The 16775-nt window shown below is 42.4% G+C and overlaps 1 protein-coding gene across 2 annotated transcripts in view; it reads left to right on the plus strand.

Annotated features, from left to right (window-relative positions):
• The window catches only part of CPM (carboxypeptidase M), a 32642-nt gene that overhangs the window by 10900 nt on the left and 4967 nt on the right, over positions 1–16775 (plus strand). For both annotated transcript variants that reach the window (XM_074539761.1, XM_074539760.1), the window contains exons 3-8: positions 4656–4753; positions 11907–12079; positions 13555–13739; positions 13991–14161; positions 14976–15128; positions 16155–16303. In XM_074539761.1, coding sequence (XP_074395862.1) covers positions 4739–4753; positions 11907–12079; positions 13555–13739; positions 13991–14161; positions 14976–15128; positions 16155–16303 — 846 coding nt within the window. In that variant the 5' untranslated portion in view covers positions 4656–4738. The remainder of the gene's footprint in view (positions 1–4655; positions 4754–11906; positions 12080–13554; positions 13740–13990; positions 14162–14975; positions 15129–16154; positions 16304–16775) is intronic.

Raw genomic sequence — 16775 nt, forward strand, 5'->3', positions numbered from 1 at the left:
GTAGATAGGAGCTGATTAAACAGTGGGAAATTGGTATTTCTATTTACTTTTTGCCAAGAGAGAGTGCCTTAAGTCTGTAACAAGGGGTCTGTGGAAGAGGTCAGAAGTATTAAGTTTAGCAGTGGCCCCCACATAGTGACTCAATGGCTGTCAGTGGCTGTAGCCAGTGACAAATAATAAACCTGTAGCCAAAGGTTACCTTGGGTGCTTTTGGCTTTTTTTCTGCTTACTAAGCACCATGCTGAATACTGCCAAACATACCTGTTTGATGCATGTGATTGATCTGTATGTCTTTATTCTTTAAAATAACTTGAAGGCTTTCTTGTATTTGAAGTGTTCTAGCTCTTCTTGGCATATCAACTTTGTTCATTACTAATGCCAGTGCTACTACAGGCCAAGTCTTTAGCTAATCCATTCTGTCTTAGTATACCTGAAAGTAAAGAAAAATGCTCACAAAAGAATTTGATGTTCAGTTGTTCTTACAGATGTTTGTCTGATTTCAACTTCAGGTATGTAGCTTATTTTGGCAGTGTTTTACTCAGTCTGGCTAGATTAAAATCACATATTTGTTCATATTTGTAAGGCAATACTGCTACATCAGTCATTCTGATTAACCATTTCTGGTTATACAAGTAATGTATTTGTATATTATTCAGATTCTCTTAGAATCTGAATCAAGCCATGTGTGGTTTTGGGCAGTCCCCTTGCAGAAGAAAAGTTCCCAAATGGCATTAGATTTTCCAGCTTGAATTGGTAATGACAAATCAGAGTGCCTTGAGGGCAAGGGTGCTGATGATGGTGGTTTAGCAAAAGGAATTACTCCTGAAGTCCTTCATTAGCTGTGGCAGTGTTTTGCTGGAAAACAATGTTGCCCTGGGGAGGCTCATCTGCCTAGAGAAGAGAATGCTTAGGGTGGAATCTTGTCACAGAATTCTAGCACTTGAAGGGTGGCTATAAAGAGGATGGCTCCTCTCTCTTCTCAAGGAGCCATGTGGAAAGAAGCAAAGGGCACAAGTTGCACTATGAGAGATTTCATCTCAACAGAAGAAAATTTTGTACAGTGAGAATCATTCACTGGAATGACTTCCCCAGAAATGAGGTAGAGTCCTCCCCACTGGAGGTTTTTAACATGCAATTGAACAGAGTGCTAAATAATCTTATCTAGGTTTCCTTTCCCATGTAGGGTTGGCCCAGATGATCTCTTCCTTCTAACCTGGGCTGTTCAATGATTCTGAGATTGATTCTATGATTTAATTCCTCTGGGACCTTGCATTCTAGTGAGAGTTAATCTCTCTTCCCCTCCTCGTTGTCCTGCGCTTTTCTAGGTGGGGGCTGCCTCAACACAGAGCAGCATTACAGCAATTCCTGCCCATGAAGCCAGTGTGCCAGCCCAGGAGGACTGCAGTCAGTCTATTGCTTTTTCTTGGTCAAAGTGGTCCTCCCTGCAAACTCTTGAATCAGTACTCTAGCCTGACTGCTACTGACAGCGGGTCTGAGCCATTCCCCAGTCATTTCACTTCATTTCCTAGCCATAACTTTCTTTGAAATTATGAGTTTTTCATAAATGAAACTGTAAAGAACAAAGTGAAGAAAGCAAAAATAAAATTCAGAACAAAAACAGGGAGCACAATCCAGATTCTAACGTCAACACATTGATTTGATTTCTTTCCCAGTAGATCTGGAGATCAGTTTCAATTCTTCATTTTAATTACCACGTTTTGTACATCTGCAGAATATGACACTACGTTGTGAACTAGTGGCAATGCTAGAAAACTTTTTTAAAAATTAAAAAGGCTTCTCAGTCTACTAGAAGCTGTGTGATCTGGCTCTGCTCCAATACAAGTCTTGTTACTTGTCCTGAGCTACACAGTTAGAAACACACGTTTGTCTTCATCACTTGAAATATAGTTCACTAATTAGTTGACGTCAGCTTTGGTTTGGCAATTTGGCAGTGAGAAATGGCTTTTCAAAGCACAAGAGGAAGCTTAGCTGTTCCCTTCAGGTACCAAACCAGAGTTATCTAAGCTTTGCTGATTAAAGGAAACCATCCATATGCTGAATCTTTTTACATGCAGTTAATTACAGCCGTATGGAAAGAAATCTTACATCATCCCTCCCAGATACACTATCCAGTACTGCAGGCTGAGCAGACCCAGGAATGTATTTTAATTGTTAATGGAAGGTTTAGTACTTCTTACAAGCTGGAAATGCCAGGAAATAATTGGTATCTCAGTTCATGGGAGTGTTTATCGTGTAGATGGCCCTCACACAAACTCTAAACAGTCTGAACACCAATTTACATCAGTACTTAATGTTAGTCTATACTTAGCTCTTCCTTGTGTTTCCCATGAGTGCAATCCACAGTGAGAGCAGCAGGAACAAGTACTGCTGATGGCAAGACACTGGAAGTACTATGTTTTAGTTTGATATCAGAATACGCTATTATTTGTAGAAAATCTTAAATGATGGAAACCTCTAGAGCACTTTATCTCTGTGTGGGCTCTTTGCTTGAGTGTGTGTGATGAGCTGCATGTTGCAGGTTTGCAGCAGCCGCCTTTGGGCTGGGCTGTGGCAGAAGGGCTGCAGTCACTGCTGGGAGCAGGTGTCTCCTCCTGCTGCAGAAGCCCACGTGGCAGCTGGCACCAAGGAGGGATGTCTGAACTTGCCTTCCAAAAGAGGGAATGGGAGCTGGGAAGCAGGCCTTGGAGGGCATAAGGACAAAGAATTATAGGAGCATTCTGGAAGGACTCCTTGGTAATTCATTGCAAGTTGCCCCATATACAGCTATAGAGAGAATGACACATTGCAGAATTGGAAAATTGAGGTTGTTGTCCACACTTGATTATGAATAACAGTTTTTTCACTACCAGGATTGTTTTCAGTTCCAAACATGTGCTACTGCAGCAAGATTTGTCATCTGTTTTTGCAGAGCTGCAGGATGGTTGAGATTAGAGGGGCTCTGGAGGTTTTGGAAGGGAGAAGGGCTAGGGTGAGAGGATTTGTGTGTTCTCTTTCCTTTTTGAAGAATAATGTGACTAAAAGTTAGTGTCTTTGGGTTCTCCACTCTGCAACTTGTCTAGGCTTACAGAAATCAAACTTTTTCTTTTTTTATGAGACAGTGGCTGTACATACAACAAGGCCAAATAACTAGCTTTCTTTCTTACCAAATAAGTTGCCACAAAATTATTTTTAAAAGTATGATTTCTTGCTCACATTGTCCTTTAATGAAAGAGTCAGTAGCATCATCTCACAGCTTTGTGCATGGCGTGGTTACAGGGGTTGAACACCAATGTCTTCAAGAGCAGCTGTGAAACCAGGGGATACTGAGATCACTCTTGGTTGAATCTCTCAGCACTGTCTTGCTGCTTCTTGGTCCTAAGACCCTGATTCTGTTAACTGAGAATTTAGTTTGGCAACCACTGTCTTCAGTTTTGCCTCTCTTACAACAGTTTAAGTGCATCATCCAGTGGTGCTTTGTCCACTTCAAGTTTTTCTCCCATTCCCAAAGCCATGACCCTTGTGGTAGAGCTGCTGTGAGCCAGTTGCACAGCTGGAAAAGAAAACAAAAATGCTGTGGCATGTGCGTGACTGCAGTGGTCGTGCCTTTGGGAATGGGAAGCTGATACCTTCCAGAGTTTGTTTTCAGTGCAGATTTGATGACCCACCAAGCTTTGAGAAATAGGGCTTTTTATAGCACTGCATGTAGCAGTTCCTGTGTTCTGTCTGTGGTGGCTGGGCTCCTCTCAGGCAGGCTGTGGGTCCCAACAGGACCTGCGTGGAGCTGGGGCAGCTGCCGCCCTGCAGGGCCTGGGCATTGGCCATCTTTAGCCTGTCACTGCTATTATCAAGTCACTGGTCCAGTTTCATTGCTGCCATCTGCTGAAACTTGAGTTTTCCACCTCACTGAGCAGACTAGTGGGAAGCACAGGTTTGCAGATGAGGTCTGAAATGCCACAGTATCACTAAAAATAGTAACAAAAAATTTCCTCTCCTCTCCCTTTCCCCCTGCTTAAATGTGGACTTCCAAAATGTATGCATGTTTATTTTGGTGCTTAAAGTTCAGCTTCTTGTGCAGCTTTAGTGGTCCTAACTAATACTCTTTCTGTAGCCATTAATTCTTTCCCTGCTGATATATTTGAAATGTGTCTCTGATACTGCTCTTTCTGGTACCTCCTGTTTTCTGAGTAGTAATGCATGAATATGTTTAGCTTTTTTGTGTTGTCTTCAGTACAAAACCAGATGTTCTTTCTTTGTGATAATGAAAATTTCTGTATATATTTCAAAAAAGCCTTATGATTTAAAATTGGGGGGGGGGGGGAAGAGTGGTGTTATTTGCTAAATTTAATTTGAAAATTGTTTTTTACAAAAAAAAGAGACTTCTAGTCCTGGTTAAATGCTTTAGAAATTGCAGGGTTTATTATGTACTTGGGCAGAAGACGAAACATATTTATTCCTATAACTAATATTGCAAATATTCATAGAATAAAAGAACCCCACAGTCTACTATGATATGTTACATATAGGACTGAGTGGGCACCAATGAAATACGAGGATTTGTACAATGGTCTTAATGACCAATTCTTTTTATTCTTCTAAGGCTTGTATAATTTTACACATGTTTTGAAAAATGTCTTTTTCCCCTTCCCCTCCTAAAGGTAGAGACCTGTGGGTTCTTGTTCTGGGAAGGTTTCCAACCCATCATAAGATTGGCATTCCAGAGTTCAAGTATGTTGCTAATATGCATGGGGATGAGGTACGTTTCAATTTTTGCAATGTCATTTATACCAAATACACTGTACCAGAGGTTCAGAGCGAGCTTCTCTCAGGCATGTTCTTTTTATTATTGAGATATTTCATAACTCAAGGAAGACAAAATATGTGTGTATTTATTGAGGAATTCTCAGAATAAAGTTCCCTTGTTTTGGTGGAAGGGCCTTAGGAGACCTTACATCATGGTGCAGAGTCCAACAATCCTACACTCAAGACCTCTCTTAAGTAGAGAGCTTTGTCTTCTCCACCTGAGTAAACCCAGAGGCTTTAAGTTTCCCAGCAATGAGTCAGATGCAATAGTTTGCTTGTACATTGTTATTGCCTAGGCATGAAATATGACTGATAGAACTCTTCAAATACATCCTAAGATTAAGCAATAATTGCTGTGAAGCATCAAATTATTTATTGTAGGAAGAAAATTTATCTTGGAAACCTTAAGCTAGGAACAGCTAGATTCACCTGAGATAACACAGAGTACAAAAGAAAAAGCAATGCCAGAACAATAGACTTGCTCTGGGAAGAATCCCCACTTATTAATGATCAAGGAGAAATTATGATTGTGAGCCTACCTGGTGCACTACTTGAATCTGAATCAGAAAGAATCAAAGCTTTACTGTTCTCTCTAGTACTTTTTTGCTTTATATTTCTTTTATTCTTTGCCTTTACCTGATTGTATTAGTCATCTGCAGGATAAGTTTAAACCGCACAATATGTTTTTATGCAGCCTTTCATGTGAAGGTTAAATAATTTAACAGGAGTAGCAAGGTACATATGTATACATATGTGCTAGACTGTGAATTGCCAAAACTAAGAAAGGTGGATGTAGTAGAAGGTGTATCCTGTGCAAAGGGTAACGTGTCAGGAGTTATTGCTGTGTGTGAGCACTTGCACGCCTACGGGCACTTGTGACATTATGTGCCAAGAATTTTCCCCAAGTCAGACTAGTTTCACCTTGTTCAACACTGGCCTTGCTCAAAGTGCTGCTGGGAGTTTGACAGCTTGGGAATTTAACTCTGTGTGGGAGGAGCTGATTCGTGGTGTCAGGTGGGTACATGTGTAGGGTTTGCAGCTCCCGGAGCACACCTGGCGTGCTCACCAAGGTATCCGGGAGCTGAGGCTCCATCCCACGGTCCCTGCAGCTGCTGGAGGGGATGGCAAACCTCTGACTGCAAATCACCCTGCTTTGGTGGGGAGGAGCTGGAGGGCAGGATATGATCTCATCCAGGATGGGCTGGCTTGCAAATCCAATATTGCTGGACTGCAAAAGGCCACATGTACTGAAGTCCCCACAAGGAAGCACCCCTGTCATTATCACTGCCCAGCTGGATGTGCATAAGGAGCTTTGGCCATAGAAACACACATTGTTTGCACATCCGCAGGGCTGGGAATTGCTGGGGATTGGCAACTCAAATCACTGCCTAGCATCTGAGTTTTTTATTGACTTCATGAGGAAATTAGACTAGATTTTCTTTTAAAGTCAGACACAGCACCAGATGGTGTGAGCAGGGTTGATCCTTGAGCTGCCTGGCTAAGGTGTCCAACATTCCAGTTGTTTGTCAGACCAAGCTCACACCTAGTGAACATTCCAGAAATAGAGCTATTCCTCCTTTTCAGACCCTCATGATGATTTTTGCTATATGTGGTTTTTGGGTACATACAGGTGAAACAAATAAACATACAAACACAGTTGGTGTTTGGGGCTTTTTTAAATCTGATCATAAATGTGTTTCAGATGGCAGGAAATGAATTCCTCATATAGAGAAGCATTGGATAACTTGTATATTTTTTCCCCCATAATCTAAGATTCTGCTGGACTAGTCTCTGGGGATAGATTAAACTACCTCTACAATGTATTAGGCAAATAATGTTGCACTAATTATACAGCAAGCTTCAACTTGTGTGCCAGAGTCTTTCATAAATTGAAATTGTGAGATTATGGCTTCATTGATCCAGTCAGGCCTTTTGTGCTTCAGTGACGTTTTCCACAAAAGATAAAAAATGAGAAGTTCTGATCTCAAGTGTTGTTTGGTGAAGCTGCCCTTCCAGCCTGTTATGATCATGCATATGACACTTAACTTTGACTCAGCTGGCCCACTGCTCCAAACACATAAAAGTTGGGGTGGAACCTGAATTACATGTGTGTGGGCTGTTCACACGTGCTGCTGGAAGAAAATCTAGGTTATTTGGAAAGCTGCCCAATAGGGAAGTTCTAATAAAGTAATCTGAGTATGTAACACCATGAGAGGAGTATGTTTTTCAGAACTGAAAAGATTTATTTTTTTAAGTAAGTTTATTTTTCTTGATACTCTAAGACATAACCAGCCAAGATTTAAAAGATTGTAATTTTGTGTTCACTGTTGCCAGATGGAGTGAACTTTTGCCCCGGATCCACTGAGAGGCAACAAAAAACTTCTCCCATTCTTTATGTTGCCTGCATGAAGCTGGACACCATTTTTAGCAGTACTTTTTGTTTAACCTGAGCCAAATGAAAACTGATTTAAGCTAACTTTAATCAAGACAGTGGTAACTGACTGCACAAAATGCATAAGCCTGTGAAATGTTGTTGAAGTCTGCAGGGGAAAGGTGAGGGAGAGGTTGCCTGATCTTCTGGGGCAGCTCCCATTGTGAATTAGACAGGAGCCTCTCTTGTCCCAGTCTTGTGCTCTTTCCTGAAAGACCTTCTCTTTCCAAGTCACACACCCCTCCCTGGGGAGGAACTCCTCCTGCTTAACACCAACCACAACCAAACCCCCAGATGCTCCTAAGTCACAAATGGAGCAAAACCATTTGGACCCTCTGTGCCGTGACTGGAGTGCGTTCTATACAAACAGGATCTGGCTGGAAGGCTCTTCCTGAGCCATGGATATCACTGCAGGGAAATCCCTTAAGGAAAAGCACATCTGAACAAGCTGTAAACTTCCTGTGTGCTTCTGCTCTCCCCCTTTCATGTGCTGATATATGGCTTTAGCTTTCTGCAGCTGTAGTGTAACTGAGCCATCACAAGATAAACTTTTTCAGGGTGGCACTGCTGATATCAGTCCTTTTCTTTTAAAGTGTCCACTTCTTATCACTTTATTTACTCAGCATATAAAATAGCAACAATGCAAATAACATTAAATAACACAATAATAAACAATCGTTTATTTATAAGAATATAAATAAATTACTTGTATAGGTAATATAATAATATTGTAGTATAAAATATTATTAAAAATAGTAGTATTTTTGCTCTTTCACTGTGTGAAACTGAGCCTATACTGATAGGTCTGGACTAGCCTATGTGAAAGGATATGTTTATCTGCTGCCTTATCTTGTGAAATAAGTTAAAGCCACTCTACCCTATTTTCCATGTCATCATAGGCACAGTCATATCCACCGTAGGGTTTCCTGAAATATTAGAGCTTAAGTGATTAAGGGCTGGAGTAGATTTATTTGTGATTAATATGAAATATAATGGAGTCTTAAAAAATCACCAAACAATAAGCTAATGAGGCTTGTGCAGAATTTCTTACACTTATTTCTAAAAAATTAATGGAAGCTGCGTTTATACTATCAAAATACCACTGTTCAAAAAAAGGCTGGTTTTTTGTCATCTGATAAGAAAAAATCATTGCACAAAAAGAATACTGCATGTACTGCACAACTTATAGAATACTTGCATATACTGCTGTGAGGAATCTTAAGTCCATATTCCTGTGTCCCAGTCCTGTGTGATATGTTATTGAAGTGATATGCAGGGAAAGAGCATTTGCTCTAGGAAAAACCCCACTATTTATAAAAGCATTTATTGTATAGTAAACTGTTTTCCACCTAGCTTCAGTATTAGCTGATGTGATGTGAAAAAAGATCAGAAGGACCAGAAATTTAAAAATTCAAATCAATCAAATCTCAATGCTAACAACAGACTTTGAAAAAAGCTGGATGTTGCTGAGGTCTGTTTCAGCACATTTTAACACTGCCTCACTGCAGTTACTTCTTCCTTATCTTTCTTCACATTCTTCTGAGTGGGAAAAGAAGAAGCTGCCCATGTCTCAGCCAGGCAGATCCTGAAGCTGGTGGAGTTTGTCCAGGTGGTAGCAACTTGTGCCAGTTACTGGTTCAGAAGCGTTTCCTTCAGTGATAAACCAGAGAGCTGCATTCCTGTCACACATGTGGTGTTTCTCAGATGGCCATAGAGATTGCTGCTGCAGAAATGAAGGGATGTGTGCCAAACTTGGCACAAGCCAGCTGTGTGTTTTAGCCAAGAAGGGCAGCCCCAGTGGGGTGTGTCCCAGCAGTGCGTGATAATTAATGCAGTACAAGTGTTAAAAATAAATAACATCCTGCAAGTGTAGCATTTCAGTGGGAAGCCAGGCTGGCCTGCTGCTCACACAGAGCTTCCTTAGGTGGAGTTTTGTGCCTGGTATGCTGAGCCTGGCCTGTGGAGCAGCCAGGGCTGGAGCAGGGAGCCAGGCAAGGCTGTGCTGCCCTGGAACAGGTCCTTCCTGACTGCTTGCATCTTTCTTTCAACATCGTTCAGCTTAAAAACCAGGCCATGTTTAAGGAAAGAATTTTAATAATAAAAATGGGCAGAGTCCATCCACCCATAGTCCCCTGGTATTAGGTCTCTGTCATGTGGTAAGAGCACTGCTCTAAACCCAGGGCTGCTGCAGTCAAGTGTTACAGCACAGGTGCAATTGCACCTCACCTTAATCTCCTGACTGGCTGCTGCTCAGGCCTCTTGAGTAATCCTGTGGCACTGAGCAGGGTGCTGACACAGGATAAAGGATTTGTGTGCAGAAGCAGCAGTTGCACCCTTTTCTGCAGCATTGATCCATGTCCTGACACACGCACGCTTCTTCATTCCAGGCTTCTCTGAGGATCACTGGAAGCCTTTCCTGCTGACTTTCTCCCTTTGGGGCACAGGAGGAAGCTGACAGCTGAAAGTGCACAGAGAAACTCAATGTCTAATTGTATCCCTGAGGTGGGAGAAAGGGATTTCCTTTGCTCTTCTGTCACCCATCCTGTGAAACACAGTAGCACAATCTTCTTTGGCGTCTCATCTCCCCTGGGACACTGCATCAAAGCTGAATGTCCACGTCCTCTGAAAGCCCAGAACACATTCATGCTGTCCCCTGCTCTTCTCTCTTTCTTCATATTAAACCTGAGGCTGGTAAAGGTGTCTGTCCAGTAAGGTTACTGTCAGCAGCCTGCCTTGAGTGTGTCTAGATCCTTTATTTGCAGCTCTAAAATAAAAGTGACTCATAACTTATCCAGAGACACTCCTGACCTCTGTAGCAACAGGATAAAGCTGGCCTGAGCAGCAGATGCTTTCCAAGGGCTGATCAAAACTTGACCTTGAACTTGGACTTTCCCAGAAACAAAAATTTCCCCTCAGATGCTTCCAGATGTGCTTTCCCAAGCAATGCAGGGTGCTCTGGACCAAAACAAAACCACCCCTCTGATACCACACCAAAACAGTGGTAATAAGTATATTCTTCTCTCACAGTGTAATTGCCCAAGTGCCAGCACTTTTATGATAATCTGAACTGCCTAGTGTCCTGAGTACAACTACAGCTATACCAGGAATCCTATAAAATAGTTTGTAAAACACTGTACATGTAAGTAAATCTGGGATTAACTTTTAATTGCAAATAATATAATCTGTGAAAATCTGGTCAGCTTTCATTCTTTGTAAACATTGTTCTTTTCCACCACATTCTTTTGTTCCTTTTCTTTTCTCCCCTTTCTGCTCCTGCTTCTTTACCCTTTCTTTTTGGGACTTATTTTGGTCAGGCACTGGAGAGCAGTACAGCAGGAGAAGAGCACTTTGCCAGGTTCCCAGGCAGCAGTCCAGTCTTGTCTCTGTGGTAGAGCTGTTCATGCTGATTCTGAGTCTGGTAACTTCATCTCTCATGCCCAGGGCCATGAGTTGGCTGATTTCTCTCCTCTCCTGTCCTCTCCTCTCCTTTCCTTCCCCACCCTTATAATGTTCCCAAGATGTCTATCACCCTTTTCAAGAGCTGCCTGTACAAGACAGGTTCTGTTGCATCCCTTCTTGGATTTCACAGAGTGTATTTATCAAACCTGCAGAGCAGTCTGTTTTCACATACTCAGGTGCTGGTTTAGATCCTGTTGTGATACACCAGGCTTTGTTCTCGAAGATAAAGTAGAGATAAGTTATCTCTAGAACTCATCTACTTGCAAGTCTTGGTTTGTTCCCTTTCCAGACAGGGTTTAGGAACCCTAAAGCACCCTTGAGGAATGGGTCACAGTGCTGTGGAAAGTGCCACTGGAAAGCAAGGTTCAATGAACACTAGCAGTGGTTTCTGGGATGCAATAGAATTGTCCTTAACTCTCGACACTATTTTGCCTAAAATCTGATAGACTAAAGGGAGATGTCAGCTTTCATGACTTACACAAACTTATATGAACAAAAATGTTTAGCTTTTTCTCTGCAACTACCTCTCCTTGATCCAAAGTCTGTATCCAAATGTCTGCCATGTCCTTTTCTAAGGATTTTTTTGATTTCCCCAATGCACATGCTCAAGACATTAAAATAAAGCAATGTAACAGAAGTATCTATGTGGCCTCTTTGATCTTGTATTAATATTGACTTCCATAAAAGAGGATCAACAAGAAAAAATCCTGCTCTGTGGCATCCTGGAAGACGTGGCAGACTTGTCCTCCCTTCCTTGTGAAGCTCCACTGCCAGATGGTGCCACACAGTGCTGGCACCCATGTGTGGGGCCACAGCACAGAGCTGGGACCCTGCAGTGGGACTGAGAAAATGCAGAGGAGTGTTCCCAAGCCCACATGATGTTTATCAGGCAGCTTCAGTTTTTGTTACAGCTGTTCCTTATCCATGCAAGATTTAAGCAGTGTCTCTGACACAGTCAGCTTCCCATTATACAAAAAGGTCTGGTTGATCTGGGTTTAAAACCCTTGTGAAAACCCTCCAGTGATTCCTTTAATCTACTCAGTTGCTTTAAATATATTTAGGGGAGAGCGTAAAACAAAGTAACGTGAATCAGTGTGCGCTCATATGTCTGCGTAGTCCATAAGAAAAACCTGGAAGTTTAAGGCAGTGGATATTTATTTATTTATTTTCTTCTTCCATATCAGACTTAAGGTCAATTTTGTGCTTCTTTACACAGACTGTTGGGAGAGAAATCCTGCTCCATTTGATAGATTTCCTGGTGACCAGCTATGGACGTGACCCAGTTATTACCCGGTTGCTCAATAATACCCGGATTCATATCATGCCAACCATGAATCCTGATGGTTTTGAAGCTACAAAAGTGCCTGATTGTTATTACACACCAGGAAGGTAAGGGTGGCTTAGGAGGGTGGGAGAGGTAAAATAAATGGGTGGGGAGTAATAATTGCAGCTGGCCAGAAGACTGAATCACACTTGGTGGAGAGCAGAGTCTACAGGATGTGCTAGGGCTAATTTTTGCCTGTGCCCTTCTGAAGACACATTGTTATGGCATAGAGTTTCTGGAAGATTGAGTCAGTCTGGTGTTTATATGTGGTGGAGCCAGAAAAAAATTGGTCAGAATTGGTGTAATGACCTCACCTTTTAGGCAGGAGACCCGGATTGTGAATACAAGCACAATTCTCTATTCTGTAGCACCTTTAGAGTGCTACAAGAAAAGAAGGAAAATTCCACCCACAGGGATCTGTTTCAATTGGAGAATTCTGTAACTCTTCTTAATGAGAAAAGGTGTGTCTAAGCTTGTTGAATGGACTTTAGCCATGTGTTTAAAAATAATGTTGGATGTGGATTTAGTAAGAAGGAGGAGTTACACAAGCAGAGCTGGCTGTAATAGGTTCTTTGCTAATAGTCATGGTAGGGAAGAAAACTTACACAGAGGAAAATATAACTTGACATTGCATCCTGTGCTGCTTTTGCATTCTTTATTGTGACTATTGCAGAGACCAAAAAGGGGATGAAAAGCTTAACAAGCTAGAAGAGGGAAAGAGACAGTGAGAGAATGGGAATAAACGCCCAAAGGACAGATTTGGAATGTGCAGAAAAAGCAAACCCATGAGCTGGAAGTTCTCTTGGATCACTGGCCTTGGCAACACCCGAAACAAGTGAAAAGAAAGTTTAGGTAGTTAAGTTTTTCTTTAGGTGACCAGTGTTGGCCCTCCTTTTTATTAAGAAAAAATGTATTCCTCGGCAAATAGACGGGACTTGTACAGAGGCGGGTATTTTTTATCCCCTCACTGTCAAATAGACAGAGTTTAACAGACTGAGCTCAAAAATTATCACAGTCAACAGTGAATGCCCTCTTCATTCCTGTGCTGTCCTAACAGAGAGAAAAAGCAAGGGAGTGTTTGAACAGGCTGGGCGTTAAGGTTCAGGGAGAATAAATGCATCCTGTGTTCGACTCCATTTTTTTCTGTCTGTTGAGAGTGAGAACAGCCCAAGGGATACGGCCATTCAAGAGTTACCTTGGGCCTCTATACAAGCAGGAGAAACACATAACAGGAAGAGGACAAAGTCCTTCTCATCTGGCTCTGGTTTTTCTAATTCAGTTATGAGTAGGTGTGCATTCTGTGTGCAAGTTAAATATTCTCTGTTTCCATTTAGAAATGTTTTATTGTGGCCTATGAAAATACCAGCGCTGCTAGAAAGCAAACTGGACTCCACCACTGTAATGCTTGAGAAATAAAAAATGGTCATCTTCCCTGTTCCCTGAAAATACTAGCACACCACAGATCTGGAGAAGTGGGAGGCTGGTGATGTGAAGCATCCACAGGCAAAACAGTAATGGGAATGTCTTCTCTCTTTCTAAGGTACAATGGGAATGGAGAAGATCTGAACAGAAATTTTCCTGATGCCTTTGAGGACAACAAGGCCAACATTCAGCCAGAGACTCAAGCAGTAATGGACTGGATCAAAAATGAAACGTTTGTTCTCTCAGCAAACCTGCATGGGGGTGCCCTGGTTGCCAGTTACACCTTTGATAACGGTAACCCAGGTAAGCTGCTGGCAAACTCTGTTCTCCCACACCTGACTGGGTTTAGGAACATTGGCTGTACCAAAGCAAAATTTGTAAGGATTCCTGCAAAGTTCCTCTAGCTTTTGAGCTGGGATGGGCAGAATTTTATAAACTCCATCAAAATTCACTGCCTAATATGGCCTTTTGGGAGATGTTTATCCTGAATGTAAGCCAACACTGTGTGTTTTACCAGTAATGAGAGTTGCACAATGGCTGTCTTTACTCTGCAGTTACTGGCTCTTTGAAAGGCTATAGCAGATCTCCAGATGATGATGTCTTTATTCACCTGGCAAAAACCTATTCTTCCAACCATGCCAGCATGTACAAAGGGACGGGCTGTGACAGCAGGCAAACCTTCCCAGAAGGCATTACCAACGGGTACTCTTGGTACCAGCTGGAAGGTAAGAATGGCACTGATATTTCATTCAGCTGCTCCTGGTAAGGTGTTTTCTCACTTTCTCCTGCCATCTCTGATGATGAAAGGGCAGTGATGTTAGTCAGAGTAGAGGGCTGATGAGGGAAGCAAGTCAACTCATTCATGCAGATTCTGTGAGCAGGACCTGGATGTTTTCAGACTCCTCCAGCCAGCAATTCCACAAGTGAATGAGGCAGGCACTGCTGTTTGCCTGCTTCTGTGCCCTTGCTTAAGGCCTGCAGTAGCTGTATACATTACATACATGTGCCCACTCTGCTTGGCATCAAGATCTTTCAGAAAGAAAACCAATCTTCTATTCATATGTTGTCCATTTTTAAATGTTTAATTACGGAAATAAAAGTTTTCTTTATTGTTTATGTGTAACCAGATAGAATATGGGGCTTGTGCACTGTGTATGTTGTTTTCATTGTATTAAAAGACTTACAAGGGTCTTGGAATGGCTTTGGCAGTGGCAAATCCTATGCCAGCCTATCTGTCCCTTTTTTAGCTGGAAAAGCTTGAATGAAGTCAAAGACCCATCCTTTCTCAGCCACAATCATCATCATTTCCAAAATGAAATATGTTTTAGAAAACAACACTCTATGACTAACTAGAGTTAGTAATTAAATTGGTTTTTCACAGGAGGCAGTAAATACAAGTGTGGCATTGAGGCATAATTTATCTGAAATACTTTTCTTACAGGTATGATGCAAGTACCAACATTTTAACTCTTCTATTTGTCTTTTATTTTGACCTTAGTGTTTCTTTGCAGCTGAAAAGACTTTTATTTCACTTTTAAGGTGGAATGCAAGATTACAACTATGTCTGGGGACAGTGTTTTGAAATTACACTGGAGCTGTCATGCTGTAAATATCCTCCAGAAGACCAGCTGGGAAAGTTCTGGAGAGACAACAAAGTTGCTCTGATCGAGTATATCAAACAAGTACACCTAGGTGGGTATGGGAGTGGGGGCAGAGAGAAAACTGGGGCCAGCTTAGAGGGAGCTCCTCAGCAGCTGGGGCAGTGTCACAGCTCACAGGGGACAGATCTGGTGGTAACTTGGGAGCTTCTGAACAGGAAGTGCTACAAAGCCAGGGGTGGGTGAGGCAGGAGAACTTACAAGCGTGTCAGGCAAGGGGCTACTACAGTGTGCAAGGGGTTAAAATGCGCTGGGTCAGGAGCAGGGGGCTGCCCTGGGGGCTGTCTGACCATGCACTCCCCTCCTCCCCTCTATTCCTGAGCAGCCTTGGCATAATAATAATTTCAGAGGTCTCTAAGTGTATGTGTGCCTCAGCACTCGTGCCGTGGGTCTTTGCTGCTTGGATTTTGTAAACTTGAAAGGCTTCTCTAGGTGTGATCCAACTTCATGTTTGGAAGAGAACTGCTTAGTGAAGCTGTGGTGCTTTACAATGAGTTGCAGGGTTTGCACAAACCTGTTGCTTCTCTTGCATTTTGTTACCCTAAATATCTGACTGCTGTTTCATCTCTGCCTGTGTTGCCTTGAAGATGGTGTGTGGGAATTAAGGGAAACTACTTCATAAGCAGACATTGTTGGTATTCTGCCTTTGGGAAATACTAGACAAGAGGCTGACTTATTTTAAATCACAGAAAAGAAGGGGGGGATGGGTGTGTGGGTGTGTGTGTGTGCAAAAATTGCCAAACCTGTAGCGAAGATTGAAGCCCTTCAGTAAAGGACACACAGTGTGTATGATACTTTCAGCAAATGAGATTAGGAATATTTAGGAGATTACAATGCTGCTTTCTAACTTAACATGGGAGTAAACTATTAACAACAACAGCCAAGGATTTTCTGGTTTAATTCCCTTGAGCAAGGCCAAAGTGACTAGTGCTAATACTAGATGTGCTGAAAAGTGAAATAGCCTTTGGGGGCATCCAGCAACAGAACAGTCTGCCTTTCTCAGAGAAGGAGGCTCACCAGTTACACTTCATGATCTTTCTCTCCTCTCCCTTTTTCATAGGTGTCAAAGGCCAAGTTACTGATAAGAATGGGAATCCTATTCCCAACGCCATCGTGGAAGCCAAAGGAAGGCCACATGTCTGCCCCTACAGAACAAATCAACACGGGGAGTACTTCCTTCTCCTTTTGCCTGGGACATATGTGATCAATGTGAGTATGCAGCCTTACTGAAGAATTGTTTCCAGTTGCATTGAGGTCCTGAGCACAGTGAGACTGCAGCCTTAGAGGTGGGTGAGTTGAGCTGCTCAAGTCATAGACAGGAGGTGTAAAGACTCTTTAGCAGACTTTAAAAAAAATGTATTTAAATATTAGTCAGCAGAAAGGGAATTGTTTGATACAGTCCTCAGTGTCCAGAGCTAAGCACTCCTTGGACCTTGGTGGTGGAGCCAGCTAGGATGGGTCTGAAACATGGCAACAGGAGCTTGAGGTGTTTGAAACAAACCAGGAGCTCTTGCAGGGTGAAAGGGTGGAGCCTGGGATCTGCAGCAGGGGCTGACACCACCGTGGGGTGACTGTCACTTCCTTGTGCCAAAATGGTTTCCCTGTGGAAGTCCAAGCATCCATGCCCTGTAGGCTCTGCCTGCTGCCAAAGGCTTATGCTTAAGCATCACTGCAGGATTCT

This window comes from Zonotrichia albicollis, chromosome 4 (genome assembly GCF_047830755.1).
Source record: "Zonotrichia albicollis isolate bZonAlb1 chromosome 4, bZonAlb1.hap1, whole genome shotgun sequence".
Taxonomy (NCBI): Eukaryota; Metazoa; Chordata; class Aves; order Passeriformes; family Passerellidae; genus Zonotrichia; species Zonotrichia albicollis.